Source organism: Nematostella vectensis, chromosome 2, assembly GCF_932526225.1.
Source record: "Nematostella vectensis chromosome 2, jaNemVect1.1, whole genome shotgun sequence".
NCBI lineage: Eukaryota > Metazoa > Cnidaria > Anthozoa > Actiniaria > Edwardsiidae > Nematostella > Nematostella vectensis.
The window spans coordinates 14,423,917-14,440,413 of NC_064035.1; the positions used below are offsets into that span (position 1 = coordinate 14,423,917).

General features: G+C 38.4%; 1 protein-coding gene across 1 annotated transcript in view; it reads left to right on the forward strand.

The window, feature by feature from the left end:
• The window catches only part of LOC116604541 (5'-3' exoribonuclease 2), a 38,637-nt gene extending 22,757 nt beyond the window's left edge, over nucleotides 1–15,880 (forward strand). Inside the window, exons 29-34 of the mRNA XM_032367064.2 lie at nucleotides 374–459; nucleotides 715–771; nucleotides 1,911–1,979; nucleotides 2,468–2,593; nucleotides 2,844–3,198; nucleotides 15,163–15,880. Of these exons, the coding sequence (XP_032222955.2) occupies nucleotides 374–459; nucleotides 715–771; nucleotides 1,911–1,979; nucleotides 2,468–2,593; nucleotides 2,844–3,198; nucleotides 15,163–15,213 (744 nt within the window). The 3' untranslated portion in view covers nucleotides 15,214–15,880. The remainder of the gene's footprint in view (nucleotides 1–373; nucleotides 460–714; nucleotides 772–1,910; nucleotides 1,980–2,467; nucleotides 2,594–2,843; nucleotides 3,199–15,162) is intronic.
• The last annotated feature ends 617 nt before the right edge of the window (nucleotides 15,881–16,497 follow it).

Sequence of the window (16,497 nt, forward strand, 5' to 3'; positions counted from 1 at the left end):
TTTAGGGCTTTCCCCACCGAGCTGTGTGCTATATGTAGGGCTTTCCCCACCGAGCTGTGTGCTATATGTAGGGCTTTCCCCACCGAGCTGTGTGCTATGTGTAGGGCTTTCCCCACCGAGCTGTGTGCTATGTGTAGGGCTTTCCCCACCGAGCTGTGTGCTATATGTAGGGCTTTCCCCACCGAGCTGTGTGCTATATGTGTAGGACTTCACGAAAGCCCCACCAAGGTGTGTGCTTTATGTGTAGAGCTTTATAAAGGAATAAATACAAAATAAAACTTAAATCCTTTTACCTTGCTCCCCATGTAACGTATCTCATGTACTATATATGTACTAAGTATATATGATCCTATGGGTACATATTTTCTGTCAGCCTGTAGATCTCGTTACGGATCTCACGCAAGGAATGTCCGGGAAGGTAGAACCGGAGAAAGATGCGCACGCCATTTTACCTCACAAGTAAGCAGTCAAGCCATAAAACCCTGTATAAGGAGCAGATTTAATTTACCAATTATAAACGAAATATCACAAAAGTTTTCCCAAATCAGCCGATGGAATTGTTTGCTTCGAAATACGAAATAGCGGCTGACAAACATTACTGAAAGCGAAGGGCTCTTAGAAAATTGTGGAAGGGCTATTTTGATTTAAAATGTACTTACTTGGGTGTGAATAAACAGATGTTGCATAGTAATAATACAAAATATTCTCTCCTAGGATCATTCCTTCACCAGTGACAAACCTCCGGGATCTGCGCGACAACAGAGCTATTGGGTGGGTCTCTTGACTTATTATTTGTAGTAGGTATTACTTGTTATTTGTAGTGTGCAACATATACCTGATGGGGCAGGTACAGGGAAAGGAATTAGGTATTTCACAGGAGTAGAGTGCAGGCACTTAGCCAGTATTTGATTAGGAGAGAGGGGGTGCGCAAGCTAGATATATGGGAAGGAATAAGAAATATTTTACGGGCACATAGCCAGTAGTAAATAGGACATTTCGTGACTTATTGGGACATTTCGTGACTTATTGGGACATTCCATCACTGATTGGGACATTCCGTCACTGATTGGGACATTCCGTCACTGATTGGGACATTCCGTCACTGATTGAGACATTCCGTCACTGATTGGGACATTCCGTCACTGATTGGGACATTCCGTCACTGATTAGGACATTCTGTCACTGATTGGGACATTCCATCACTGATTGGGACATTCCGTCACTGATTGGGACATTCCGTCACTGATTGGGACATTCCGTCACTGATTGGGACATTCCGTCACTGATTGGGACATTCCTTCACTGATTGGGACATTCCGTCACTGATTGGGACATTCCGTCACTGATTGGGACATTCCTTCACTGATTGGGACATTCCGTCACTTATGGGGACATTTCGTCACTGATTGGGACATTCCGTCACTGGTTGGGACATTCCCTCACTGATTGGGACATTCCGTCACTTATGGGGACATTTCGTCACTGATTGGGACATTCCCTCACTGGTTGGGACATTCCCTCACTGGTTGGGACATTCCGTCACTAATTGGAACATTCCGTCTCAGATTGGGACATTCCATCACTAGTAAGCCATTTCAGCTATAAGTTTAACCATAACCATAGTAACCTACCTTAACTACCAGAATGCAGCGCGCGTATTAAGCTTACATCAAACGAAGCGCGCGCTGCATGCCGGTAGTTGGGGAAGGTTCCTATGATGAGTGTGCGCGCATCCTTATAGATGGAATGGCCTATTGGGACATTCGGTCGCTGATTGGGACAGTCCGTCACTAATTAGGACATTCCGTCATTGATTGGGACATTCCGTCACTAATTATTCCATCAGTAATTTGGACTTTCAAACAATAAAGGGATATTTTGTCATTAATTGGTACATTCCGTTTTTTTAGAGTGCTGTATGAAGACCCACATTTTTCAGACGATTACGTCTACAAAACGACAGTTCTACCAAATGCCGAGTAAGTGTAGATAGAGTGCTGCGGTGCATTAATGATTAGTAATTTATCTGAGACATCAAAGTGTAGGTATAATCATGATAAATTACCAAGGTTTTGACTAAGTTACAAGGGGTTCTCCCAGATCACCGGAAGGACAAGGAGACTCGAACCTCAGCATGTCCAAACTGCTAGCACAATGGTGAAGCCTGTCTTAAAATTGCCGCTTTACAATAAGTCATTTGACTAAAAATGATAAACTGAAATGGTTGCGCCCGTCACGCCAGAGAGCGATGAAAAAAATGAAATCTTTAAGTTAATTTTTTGTTTTTGTTTGCCACTCATAAAGTCACACGATTTCTTATTGAAATTCGTCTATTATATGAAAAATCACGAAAAAAAAACCGAGCCCAAGCGACTGGAGCTTAGTAAAGCTAAGTCTATCTAGGGTCAAGCAAAATCCTGACGGTTCTGTTTATAAGCGTTACTGTTCTGTTTATACCTTTGCCTAGATTCCCGCCACGAGTTCTAAAGCCCGGGGACCAAGGACGAGACAAGCCATGGAGGCCTGTGATCGGCATGAACCACGACAGACGATCGTACGCATCCATAGCTCCCGCAGGGCACCGTATGGTCGGGTAAGTGCACATCCTGGGTACCCCCTCTCCACGCTTTCTGTCTCCGGGGTCTTTTCATCCCATGGTCTCCTTGTCTTAGGGTCTCCACTTAGGACTCAACGCCCTGAGTTCTCCGTATCCTCAGGTAATTACCTGTAAGCAGGTAATTCGTCCATAAAAAGAAACGATGTTGGTTCGGACACAAGGTTGACTAGAATACCTAAGCGGAAAACTTTAATTTGTGTGATTTTTGTTTATACTTATTCTCCAGCTTCCACACCAGTGATAGACAGCAGGGGCCGCCGAGCCTCATGGGAATGCCTCCTTCCCAGTTCGGAAGAGGGGGGTATGGAGGTGGTAGCTACGAGCCACGTCAGAACAGTTACAGGAGCGGGGGCGGGCATAACCATGACAACCGGCGCGCAAGTTATGGCAACGATTACTATGGTAACAGGGGTGGATTCGGCGGCGCCGGTGGCTATGGCAACAGTAACTATAGAAATAGTAACTATGGTGGTGGTGGCTATGGTAACACGGGCTCACACCAGCAGGCTCCAAATCAGTACTCTGCGCAAGGTTACCGTGGCAACCAGTCACGTGATCCTCGGGGAAATCAACAGCGGGACGTAAGTGCAAATGTCTTCTTTTGTGTATGTCTCCTTTTGTGAAAATGTCTTCTCTTGTGCAAATGTCTTCTCTTGAGTGTGCTCGCGTGTGTACGCAAGTACTACGGTTACATAAGCGTAGAAGAGCGCGTTAAAAGCAAATGTCTTCTCTTGTGTAAATGTCTTGTCTTGTGCAAATGTCTTGTATTGTGTAAATGTCTTTTCTTGTGCAAATGTCTTCTCTTGTGTAAATGTCTTCTCTTGTGCAAATGTCTTCTCTTGTGCAAATGTCTTGTCTTGTGCAAATGTCTTTTCTTGTGCAAATGTCTTGTCTTGTGCAAATGTCTTGTCTTGTGCAAATGTCTTCTCTTGTGCTAATGTCTTCTCTTGTGCTAATGTCTTCTCTTGTGCTAATGTCTTCTCTTGTGCAAATGTCTTCTCTTGTGCAAATGTCTTCTCTTGTGTAAATGTCTCTTCTTGTGTAAATGTCTTGTCTTGTGCTAATGTCTTCTCTTGTGCAAATGTCTTCTCTTGTGTAAATGTCTTCTCTTGAGTGTGCTCGCGTGTGTACGCAAGTACTACGGTTACATAAGCGTAGAAGAGCGCGTTAAAAGCAAATGTCTTCTCTTGTGTAAATGTCTTGTCTTGTGCAAATGTCTTGTATTGTGTAAATGTCTTTTCTTGTGCAAATGTCTTCTCTTGTGTAAATGTCTTCTCTTGTGCAAATGTCTTCTCTTGTGCAAATGTCTTGTCTTGTGCAAATGTCTTTTCTTGTGCAAATGTCTTGTCTTGTGCAAATGTCTTGTCTTGTGCAAATGTCTTCTCTTGTGCTAATGTCTTCTCTTGTGCTAATGTCTTCTCTTGTGCTAATGTCTTCTCTTGTGCAAATGTCTTCTCTTGTGCAAATGTCTTCTCTTGTGTAAATGTCTCTTCTTGTGTAAATGTCTTGTCTTGTGCTAATGTCTTCTCTTGTGCAAATGTCTTCTCTTGTGTAAATGTCTTCTCTTTTGCAAATGTCTTCTCTTGTGCAAATGTCTTCTCTTGTGCAAATGTCTTGTCTTGTGCAAATGTCTTCTCTTGTGTAAATGTCTTCTCTTGTGCAAATGTCTTCTCTTGTGCAAATGTCTTCTCTTGTGTAAATGTCTTCTCTTGTGCAAATGTCTTCTCTTGTGCAAATGTCTTCTCTTGTGCAAATGTCTTCTCTTGTGTAAATGTCTTCTCTTGTGCAAATGTCTTCTCTTGTGCTAATGTCTTCTCTTGTGCAAATGTCTTCTCTTGTGTAAATGTCTTCTTTTTTGTAAATGTCTTGTCTTGTGCAAATGTCTTCTCTTGTGCAAATGTCTTCTTGTGTAAATGTCTTGTCTTGTGCTAATGTCTTCTCTTGTGCAAATGTCTTCTCTTGTGCAAATGTCTTCTCTTGTGCAAATGTCTTGTCTTGTGCAAATGTCTTCTCTTGTGCAAATGTCTTCTCTTGTGTAAATGTCTTGTCTTGTGCTAATGTCTTCTCTTGTGCAAATGTCTTCTCTTGTGTAAATGTCTTGTCTTGTGCAAATGTCTTCTCTTGTGCAAATATCTTCTCTTGTGCAAATGTCTTCTCTTGTGCTAATGTCTTCTCTTGTGCAAATGTCTTCTCTTGTGTAAATGTCTTCTTTTTTGTAAATGTCTTGTCTTGTGCAAATGTCTTCTCTTGTGCAAATGTCTTGTCTTGTGCAAATGTCTTCTCTTGTGCAAATGTCTTCTCTTGTGTAAATGTCTTCTCTTGTGCAAATGTCTTCTCTTGTGCAAATGTCTTCTCTTGTGCTAATGTCTTCTCTTGTGTAAATGTCTTCTCTTGTGCAAATGTCTTCTCTTGTGCAAATGTCTTCTCTTGTGCAAATGTCTTCTCTTGTGCAAATGTCTTGTCTTGTGCAAATGTCTTGTCTTGTGCAAATGTCTTGTCTTGTGCAAATGTCTTCTCTTGTGCTAATGTCTTCTCTTGTGCTAATGTCTTCTCTTGTGCTAATGTCTTCTCTTGTGCAAATGTCTTCTCTTGTGCAAATGTCTTCTCTTGTGTAAATGTCTCTTCTTGTGTAAATGTCTTGTCTTGTGCTAATGTCTTCTCTTGTGCAAATGTCTTCTCTTGTGTAAATGTCTTCTCTTTTGCAAATGTCTTCTCTTGTGCAAATGTCTTCTCTTGTGCAAATGTCTTGTCTTGTGCAAATGTCTTCTCTTGTGTAAATGTCTTCTCTTGTGCAAATGTCTTCTCTTGTGCAAATGTCTTCTCTTGTGTAAATGTCTTCTCTTGTGCAAATGTCTTCTCTTGTGCAAATGTCTTCTCTTGTGCAAATGTCTTCTCTTGTGTAAATGTCTTCTCTTGTGCAAATGTCTTCTCTTGTGCTAATGTCTTCTCTTGTGCAAATGTCTTCTCTTGTGCAAATGTCTTCTTTTTTGTAAATGTCTTGTCTTGTGCAAATGTCTTCTCTTGTGCAAATGTCTTCTTGTGTAAATGTCTTGTCTTGTGCTAATGTCTTCTCTTGTGCAAATGTCTTCTCTTGTGCAAATGTCTTCTCTTGTGCAAATGTCTTGTCTTGTGCAAATGTCTTCTCTTGTGCAAATGTCTTCTCTTGTGTAAATGTCTTGTCTTGTGCTAATGTCTTCTCTTGTGCAAATGTCTTCTCTTGTGTAAATGTCTTGTCTTGTGCAAATGTCTTCTCTTGTGCAAATATCTTCTCTTGTGCAAATGTCTTCTCTTGTGCTAATGTCTTCTCTTGTGCAAATGTCTTCTCTTGTGTAAATGTCTTCTTTTTTGTAAATGTCTTGTCTTGTGCAAATGTCTTCTCTTGTGCAAATGTCTTGTCTTGTGCAAATGTCTTCTCTTGTGCAAATGTCTTCTCTTGTGTAAATGTCTTCTCTTGTGCAAATGTCTTCTCTTGTGCAAATGTCTTCTCTTGTGCTAATGTCTTCTCTTGTGTAAATGTCTTCTCTTGTGCAAATGTCTTCTCTTGTGCAAATGTCTTCTCTTGTGCAAATGTCTTCTCTTGTGCAAATGTCTTCTCTTGTGCAAATGTCTTCTCTTGTGTAAATGTCTTCTCTTGTGCAAATGTCTTGTCTTGTGCAAATGTCTTCTTTTTTGTAAATGTCTTCTCTTGTGTAAATGTCTTGTCTTGTGCTAATGTCTTCTCTTGTGCAAATGTCTTCTCTTGTGTAAATGTCTTCTCTTGTGCAAATGTCTTCTCTTGTGCTAATGTCTTCTCTTGTGCAAATGTCTTCTCTTGTGTAAATGTCTTCTTTTTTGTAAATGTCTTGTCTTGTACAAATGTCTTCTCTTGTGCAAATGTCTTCTCTTGTGCAAATGTCTTGTCTTGTGCAAATGTCTTCTCTTGTGCAAATGTCTTGTCTTGTGTAAATGTCTTCTCTTGTGCAAATGTCTTCTCTTGTGCAAATGTCTTCTCTTGTGCAAATGTCTTCTCTTGTGCAAATGTCTTCTCTTGTGCAAATGTCTTCTCTTGTGTAAATGTCTTCTCTTGTGCAAATGTCTTGTCTTGTGCAAATGTCTTCTTTTTTGTAAATGTCTTCTCTTGTGTAAATGTCTTGTCTTGTGCTAATGTCTTCTCTTGTGCAAATGTCTTCTCTTGTGTAAATGTCTTCTCTTGTGCAAATGTCTTCTCTTGTGTAAATGTCTTCTCTTGTGCAAATGTCTTCTCTTGTGTAAATGTCTTCTCTTGTGTAAATGTCTTCTCTTGTGTAAATGTCTTCTCTTGTGTAAATGTCTTCTCTTGTGCAAATGTCTTCTCTTGTGCAAATGTCTTCTCTTGTGCAAATGTCTTCTCTTGTGCAAATGTCTTCTCTTGTGCAAATGTCTTTTCTTGTGCAAATGTCTTTTCTTGTGCAAATGTCTTCTCTTGTGCAAATGTCTTCTCTTGTGCAAATGTCTTTTCTTGTGCAAATGTCTTCTCTTGTGCAAATGTCTTTTCTTGTGCAAATGTCTTTTCTTGTGCAAATGTCTTGTCTTGTGCAAATGTCTTCTCTTGTGCAAATGTCTTCTCTTGTGCAAATGTCTTCTCTTGTGCAAATGTCTTCTCTTGTGCAAATGTCTTCTCTTGTGCAAATGTCTTCTCTTGTGCAAATGTCTTTTCTTGTGCAAATGTCTTGTCTTGTGCAAATGTCTTGTCTTGTGCAAATGTCTTCTCTTGTGTAAATGTCTTTTCTTGTGCAAATGTCTTCTCTTGTGCAAATGTCTTCTCTTGTGCAAATGTCTTCTCTTGTGCAAATTTCTTCTCTTGTGCAAATGTCTTTTCTTGTGCAAATGTCTTGTGCAAATGTCTTTTTTTTGTGCAAATGTCTTTTTTTGTGCAAATGTCTTGTCTTGTGCAAATGTCTTTTCTTGTGCAAATGTCTTGTCTTGTGCAAATGTCTTCTCTTGTGCAAATGTCTTCTCTTGTGCAAATGTCTTCTCTTTTGCAAATGTCTTCTCTTGTGCAAATGTCTTCTCTTGTGCAAATGTCTTTTCTTGTGCTAATGTCTTCTCTTGTGCTAATGTCTTCTCTTGTGCTAATGTCTTCTCTTGTGCAAATGTCTTCTCTTGTGCTAATGTCTTCTCTTGTGTAAATGTCTTCTCTTGTGCAAATGTCTTCTCTTGTGCAAATGTCTTCTCTTGTGTAAATGTCTTCTCTTGTGCTAATGTCTTCTCTTGTGCTAATGTCTTCTCTTGTGCAAATGTCTTCTCTTGTGTAAATGTCTTCTCTTGTGCAAATGTCTTCTCTTGTGCAAATGTCTTGTATTGTGCAGATGTCTTCTCTTGTGTAAATGTCTTCTCTTGTGTAAATGTCTTCTCTTGTGTAAATGTCTTCTCTTGTGCAAATGTCTTCTCTTGTGTAAATGTCTTGTCTTGTGCAAATGTCTTCTCTTGTGCAAATGTCTTTTCTTGTGCAAATGTCTTCTCTTGTGCTAATGTCTTCTCTTGTGCTAATGTCTTCTCTTGTGCAAATGTCTTCTCTTGTGCAAATGTCTTGTATTGTGCAAATGTCTTCTCTTGTGTAAATGTCTTCTCTTGTGCAAATGTCTTCTCTTGTGTAAATGTCTTCTCTTGTGCAAATGTCTTCTCTTGTGCAAATGTCTTCTCTTATGTAAATGTCTTTTTTTGTTCAAATGTCTTCTCTTGAGTAAATGTCTTTTCTTGTGCTAATGTCTTCTCTTGTGCTAATGTCTTCTCTTGTGCAAATGTCTTGTCTTGTGCAAATGTCTTCTCTTGTGCTAATGTCTTGTCTTGAGTAAATGTCTTCTCTTGTGCAAATGTCTTCTCTTGTGCAAATGTCTTCTCTTGTGTAAATGTCTTTTTTTGTTCAAATGTCTTCTCTTGAGTAAATGTCTTTTCTTGTGCTAATGTCTTCTCTTGTGCTAATGTCTTCTCTTGTGCAAATGTCTTCTCTTGTGTAAATGTCTTCTCTTGTGCGAATGTCTTGTCTTGAGTAAATGTCTTCTCTTGTGTAAATGTCTTCTCTTGAGTAAATGTCTTCTCTTGTGCAAATGTCTTCTCTTGTGTAAATGTCTTCTCTTGTGCAAATGTCTTCTCTTGTGCAAATGTCTTCTCTTGTGTAAATGTCTTCTCTTGTGCAAATGTCTTCTCTTGTGCAAATGTCTTCTCTTGTGCAAATGTCTTCTCTTGTGCAAATGTCTTCTCTTGTGCAAATGTCTTCTCTTGTGCAAATGTCTTCTCTTGTGTAAATGTCTTTTCTTGTGCTAATGTCTTCTCTTGTGCAAATGTCTTCTCTTGTGTAAATGTCTTCTCTTGTGCGAATGTCTTCTCTTGAGTAAATGTCTTCTCTTGTGTAAATGTCTTTTCTTGTGCAAATGTCTTCTCTTGTGCAAATGTCTTCTCTTGTGCAAATGTCTTCTCTTGTGTAAATGTCTCCTCTTGTGCAAATGTCTTTTCTTGTGCAAATGTCTTCTCTTGTGTAAATGTCTTCTCTTGTGCAAATGTCTTCTCTTGTGCAAATGTCTTCTCTTGTGCAAATGTCTTCTCTTGTGCAAATGTCTTCTCTTGTGCAAATGTCTTCTCTTGTGCAAATGTCTTCTCTTGTGTAAATGTCTTTTCTTGTGCTAATGTCTTCTCTTGTGCAAATGTCTTCTCTTGAGTAAATGTCTTCTCTTGTGTAAATGTCTTCTCTTGTGCAAATGTCTTCTCTTGTGCAAATGTCTTCTCTTGTGCAAATGTCTTCTCTTGTGCGAATGTCTTGTATTGTGCAAATGTCTTCTCTTGTGCTAATGTCTTCTCTTGTGCAAATGTCTTCTCTTGTGTAAATGTCTTCTCTTGTGCAAATGTCTTCTCTTGTGCAAATGTCTTCTCTTGTGTAAATGTCTTCTCTTGTGTAAATGTCTTCTCTTGTGCGAATGTCTTGTATTGTGCAAATGTCTTCTCTTTTGTAAATGTCTTCTCTTGTGCAAATGTCTTCTCTTGTGCTAATGTCTTCTCTTGTGCGAATGTCTTGTCTTGAGTAAATGTCTTGTCTTGAGTAAATGTCTTCTCTTGAGTAAATGTCTTCTCTTGTGTAAATGTCTTCTCTTTTGTAAATGTCTTCTCTTGTGCAAATGTCTTCTCTTGTGCAAATGTCTTCTCTTGTGCTAATGTCTTCTCTTGTGCGAATGTCTTGTCTTGAGTAAATGTCTTCTCTTGAGTAAATGTCTTCTCTTGTGTAAATGTCTTCTCTTGAGTAAATGTCTTCTCTTGTGTAAATGTCTTTTCTTGAGTAAATGTCTTCTCTTGTGTAAATGTCTTCTCTTGAGTAAATGTCTTCTCTTGTGTAAATGTCTTCTCTTGAGTAAATGTCTTCTCTTGTGCAAATGTCTTGTCTTGTGCAAATGTCTTGTCTTGTGCAAATGTCTTCTCTTGTGCAAATGTCTTGTCTTGTGCAAATGTCTTGTCTTGTGCAAATGTCTTGTCTTGTGCAAATGTCTTCTCTTGTGCTAATGTCTTCTCTTGTGCTAATGTCTTCTCTTGTGCTAATGTCTTCTCTTGTGCAAATGTCTTCTCTTGTGCAAATGTCTTCTCTTGTGTAAATGTCTCTTCTTGTGTAAATGTCTTGTCTTGTGCTAATGTCTTCTCTTGTGCAAATGTCTTCTCTTGTGTAAATGTCTTCTCTTTTGCAAATGTCTTCTCTTGTGCAAATGTCTTCTCTTGTGCAAATGTCTTGTCTTGTGCAAATGTCTTCTCTTGTGTAAATGTCTTCTCTTGTGCAAATGTCTTCTCTTGTGCAAATGTCTTCTCTTGTGTAAATGTCTTCTCTTGTGCAAATGTCTTCTCTTGTGCAAATGTCTTCTCTTGTGCAAATGTCTTCTCTTGTGTAAATGTCTTCTCTTGTGCAAATGTCTTCTCTTGTGCTAATGTCTTCTCTTGTGCAAATGTCTTCTCTTGTGCAAATGTCTTCTTTTTTGTAAATGTCTTGTCTTGTGCAAATGTCTTCTCTTGTGCAAATGTCTTCTTGTGTAAATGTCTTGTCTTGTGCTAATGTCTTCTCTTGTGCAAATGTCTTTTCTTGTGCAAATGTCTTCTCTTGTGCAAATGTCTTGTCTTGTGCAAATGTCTTCTCTTGTGCAAATGTCTTCTCTTGTGTAAATGTCTTGTCTTGTGCTAATGTCTTCTCTTGTGCAAATGTCTTCTCTTGTGTAAATGTCTTGTCTTGTGCAAATGTCTTCTCTTGTGCAAATATCTTCTCTTGTGCAAATGTCTTCTCTTGTGCTAATGTCTTCTCTTGTGCAAATGTCTTCTCTTGTGTAAATGTCTTCTTTTTTGTAAATGTCTTGTCTTGTGCAAATGTCTTCTCTTGTGCAAATGTCTTGTCTTGTGCAAATGTCTTCTCTTGTGCAAATGTCTTCTCTTGTGTAAATGTCTTCTCTTGTGCAAATGTCTTCTCTTGTGCAAATGTCTTCTCTTGTGCTAATGTCTTCTCTTGTGTAAATGTCTTCTCTTGTGCAAATGTCTTCTCTTGTGCAAATGTCTTCTCTTGTGCAAATGTCTTCTCTTGTGCAAATGTCTTCTCTTGTGCAAATGTCTTCTCTTGTGTAAATGTCTTCTCTTGTGCAAATGTCTTGTCTTGTGCAAATGTCTTCTTTTTTGTAAATGTCTTCTCTTGTGTAAATGTCTTGTCTTGTGCTAATGTCTTCTCTTGTGCAAATGTCTTCTCTTGTGTAAATGTCTTCTCTTGTGCAAATGTCTTCTCTTGTGCTAATGTCTTCTCTTGTGCAAATGTCTTCTCTTGTGTAAATGTCTTCTTTTTTGTAAATGTCTTGTCTTGTACAAATGTCTTCTCTTGTGCAAATGTCTTCTCTTGTGCAAATGTCTTGTCTTGTGCAAATGTCTTCTCTTGTGCAAATGTCTTGTCTTGTGTAAATGTCTTCTCTTGTGCAAATGTCTTCTCTTGTGCAAATGTCTTCTCTTGTGCAAATGTCTTCTCTTGTGCAAATGTCTTCTCTTGTGCAAATGTCTTCTCTTGTGTAAATGTCTTCTCTTGTGCAAATGTCTTGTCTTGTGCAAATGTCTTCTTTTTTGTAAATGTCTTCTCTTGTGTAAATGTCTTGTCTTGTGCTAATGTCTTCTCTTGTGCAAATGTCTTCTCTTGTGTAAATGTCTTCTCTTGTGCAAATGTCTTCTCTTGTGTAAATGTCTTCTCTTGTGCAAATGTCTTCTCTTGTGTAAATGTCTTCTCTTGTGTAAATGTCTTCTCTTGTGTAAATGTCTTCTCTTGTGTAAATGTCTTCTCTTGTGCAAATGTCTTCTCTTGTGCAAATGTCTTCTCTTGTGCAAATGTCTTCTCTTGTGCAAATGTCTTCTCTTGTGCAAATGTCTTTTCTTGTGCAAATGTCTTTTCTTGTGCAAATGTCTTCTCTTGTGCAAATGTCTTCTCTTGTGCAAATGTCTTCTCTTGTGCAAATGTCTTTTCTTGTGCAAATGTCTTCTCTTGTGCAAATGTCTTTTCTTGTGCAAATGTCTTTTCTTGTGCAAATGTCTTGTCTTGTGCAAATGTCTTCTCTTGTGCAAATGTCTTCTCTTGTGCAAATGTCTTCTCTTGTGCAAATGTCTTCTCTTGTGCAAATGTCTTCTCTTGTGCAAATGTCTTCTCTTGTGCAAATGTCTTTTCTTGTGCAAATGTCTTGTCTTGTGCAAATGTCTTGTCTTGTGCAAATGTCTTCTCTTGTGTAAATGTCTTTTCTTGTGCAAATGTCTTCTCTTGTGCAAATGTCTTCTCTTGTGCAAATGTCTTCTCTTGTGCAAATTTCTTCTCTTGTGCAAATGTCTTTTCTTGTGCAAATGTCTTGTGCAAATGTCTTTTTTTTGTGCAAATGTCTTTTTTTGTGCAAATGTCTTGTCTTGTGCAAATGTCTTTTCTTGTGCAAATGTCTTGTCTTGTGCAAATGTCTTCTCTTGTGCAAATGTCTTCTCTTGTGCAAATGTCTTCTCTTTTGCAAATGTCTTCTCTTGTGCAAATGTCTTCTCTTGTGCAAATGTCTTTTCTTGTGCTAATGTCTTCTCTTGTGCTAATGTCTTCTCTTGTGCTAATGTCTTCTCTTGTGCAAATGTCTTCTCTTGTGCTAATGTCTTCTCTTGTGTAAATGTCTTCTCTTGTGCAAATGTCTTCTCTTGTGCAAATGTCTTCTCTTGTGTAAATGTCTTCTCTTGTGCTAATGTCTTCTCTTGTGCTAATGTCTTCTCTTGTGCAAATGTCTTCTCTTGTGTAAATGTCTTCTCTTGTGCAAATGTCTTCTCTTGTGCAAATGTCTTGTATTGTGCAGATGTCTTCTCTTGTGTAAATGTCTTCTCTTGTGTAAATGTCTTCTCTTGTGTAAATGTCTTCTCTTGTGCAAATGTCTTCTCTTGTGTAAATGTCTTGTCTTGTGCAAATGTCTTCTCTTGTGCAAATGTCTTTTCTTGTGCAAATGTCTTCTCTTGTGCTAATGTCTTCTCTTGTGCTAATGTCTTCTCTTGTGCAAATGTCTTCTCTTGTGCAAATGTCTTGTATTGTGCAAATGTCTTCTCTTGTGTAAATGTCTTCTCTTGTGCAAATGTCTTCTCTTGTGTAAATGTCTTCTCTTGTGCAAATGTCTTCTCTTGTGCAAATGTCTTCTCTTATGTAAATGTCTTTTTTTGTTCAAATGTCTTCTCTTGAGTAAATGTCTTTTCTTGTGCTAATGTCTTCTCTTGTGCTAATGTCTTCTCTTGTGCAAATGTCTTGTCTTGTGCAAATGTCTTCTCTTGTGCTAATGTCTTGTCTTGAGTAAATGTCTTCTCTTGTGCAAATGTCTTCTCTTGTGCAAATGTCTTCTCTTGTGTAAATGTCTTTTTTTGTTCAAATGTCTTCTCTTGAGTAAATGTCTTTTCTTGTGCTAATGTCTTCTCTTGTGCTAATGTCTTCTCTTGTGCAAATGTCTTCTCTTGTGTAAATGTCTTCTCTTGTGCGAATGTCTTGTCTTGAGTAAATGTCTTCTCTTGTGTAAATGTCTTCTCTTGAGTAAATGTCTTCTCTTGTGCAAATGTCTTCTCTTGTGTAAATGTCTTCTCTTGTGCAAATGTCTTCTCTTGTGCAAATGTCTTCTCTTGTGTAAATGTCTTCTCTTGTGCAAATGTCTTCTCTTGTGCAAATGTCTTCTCTTGTGCAAATGTCTTCTCTTGTGCAAATGTCTTCTCTTGTGCAAATGTCTTCTCTTGTGCAAATGTCTTCTCTTGTGTAAATGTCTTTTCTTGTGCTAATGTCTTCTCTTGTGCAAATGTCTTCTCTTGTGTAAATGTCTTCTCTTGTGCGAATGTCTTCTCTTGAGTAAATGTCTTCTCTTGTGTAAATGTCTTTTCTTGTGCAAATGTCTTCTCTTGTGCAAATGTCTTCTCTTGTGCAAATGTCTTCTCTTGTGTAAATGTCTCCTCTTGTGCAAATGTCTTTTCTTGTGCAAATGTCTTCTCTTGTGTAAATGTCTTCTCTTGTGCAAATGTCTTCTCTTGTGCAAATGTCTTCTCTTGTGCAAATGTCTTCTCTTGTGCAAATGTCTTCTCTTGTGCAAATGTCTTCTCTTGTGTAAATGTCTTTTCTTGTGCTAATGTCTTCTCTTGTGCAAATGTCTTCTCTTGAGTAAATGTCTTCTCTTGTGTAAATGTCTTCTCTTGTGCAAATGTCTTCTCTTGTGCAAATGTCTTCTCTTGTGCAAATGTCTTCTCTTGTGCGAATGTCTTGTATTGTGCAAATGTCTTCTCTTGTGCTAATGTCTTCTCTTGTGCAAATGTCTTCTCTTGTGTAAATGTCTTCTCTTGTGCAAATGTCTTCTCTTGTGCAAATGTCTTCTCTTGTGTAAATGTCTTCTCTTGTGTAAATGTCTTCTCTTGTGCGAATGTCTTGTATTGTGCAAATGTCTTCTCTTTTGTAAATGTCTTCTCTTGTGCAAATGTCTTCTCTTGTGCTAATGTCTTCTCTTGTGCGAATGTCTTGTCTTGAGTAAATGTCTTGTCTTGAGTAAATGTCTTCTCTTGAGTAAATGTCTTCTCTTGTGTAAATGTCTTCTCTTTTGTAAATGTCTTCTCTTGTGCAAATGTCTTCTCTTGTGCAAATGTCTTCTCTTGTGCTAATGTCTTCTCTTGTGCGAATGTCTTGTCTTGAGTAAATGTCTTCTCTTGAGTAAATGTCTTCTCTTGTGTAAATGTCTTCTCTTGAGTAAATGTCTTCTCTTGTGTAAATGTCTTTTCTTGAGTAAATGTCTTCTCTTGTGTAAATGTCTTCTCTTGAGTAAATGTCTTCTCTTGTGTAAATGTCTTCTCTTGAGTAAATGTCTTCTCTTGTGCAAATGTCTTGTCTTGTGCAAATGTCTTGTCTTGTGCAAATGTCTTCTCTTGTGTAAATGTCTTCTCTTGTGCAAATGTCTTTGTTGTAATTTATAAGCAATATATCCCATAGTCTTTGCAGCCTGGATACAAAGGTTCCTATGGAGGTATCCTTTCTTAAAATGACGTTTTATTTTCCCGTCCATCAGGATCGACGCAATTCGTATCCACTTTCAAACTATCGCTACCGACCGTACTAATTTGCAAGGGATGATCTCTGGGTACATAGGACAGATGAGTGGCTCTATAATAAAGTTTGCCCAGCCGCCGTGGAGCGCAAAGACGCATGGGTCCACCAGAGTACAGGATGAAATAAACCGCAATATCCCGTCCGCTTATAAAGAATTCACTTTCCCCACATCTTCCCACAACTCTTTGCGCGCGTCACAAGAAGTTCTGGGAAGATGTGTCGGAGGTGAATACGCCCTTTTCAAATAGAGTGGCGCAAACCATGCGTCGTGAGCAACGTGCTCTTGTGGGTATCAAATAAAATAATGAACAAATCCAGGATAAGAAGCTGTAGTATTTGATTGTTTACTGCATCTGCCCGTAAACGCTTCTGCCGGGATTTGTCATTTTTGTGCTACCCATGTGAACAGTGCAACCTATACCATCTTCATGATAGTTCCTTTTACATGCATGGAACGTTAATGAGTGGTTATGAAAACATCCGTAAGAAATAACTACCTGGTATATTACGAACGACCTTATTGATTTATTGTACGCTTTTTTTGCCCTGTATATTACCTGATCACTTGAAAAGTGTAATATATAATACATTTTGTACAAAAATATTAGTATTTTACCATAATGTATTATAACTTTTTAAAGCTATACTAAGCAGTAAATAAAATAACTATCCTCTAATTTTTCTCAATTTAAATACCTTATAAGCTCTATTAAGCCCCCATCTCACACTTCTCCAATAAGCCTTATCTAGAACTAAAATTTTGACATAAGCTCTCTCTATTAAGTCCCCTTCTTCAATAGCCACTCTCCATTTTCAAATATTAAATGTGCCTTGGGGGCTAAAAAGGGCTTTTACGGTATTTTACTTGACCGAGTAACTTCATCGGTAAACCTTTGACTCCGCAAACGACGTCTCGAAACAAGCGATTCCCAACTTACATTTTGTCAACAAAATTAAAAGATGGTGTTGAACATTTGCATATGATTTAGTAGCTACCGGTCGTATCCGTTTCTCTGTACCCCATCTTGGCAGATGGTCAGACACCAACCGGGGTGGGGTTGGGGAGTCTGATCAATTATCTGCCTTACTATATCTATATTTTAAATTTCAGTCCCTAAACCCTTTTATGACGATATTTACCAAGTTTTCCTAATCAAATTATTTCGGCGCCAAATCATTCTCTCGAAATAACAAATAAGTCCAACAACTTATCAATTTTATGAATTTGAATCGCTTGCACATGCTTGCTGGACTCTTGTATTTCATTTCTATGAAAAAATTATTTTCCCATGCA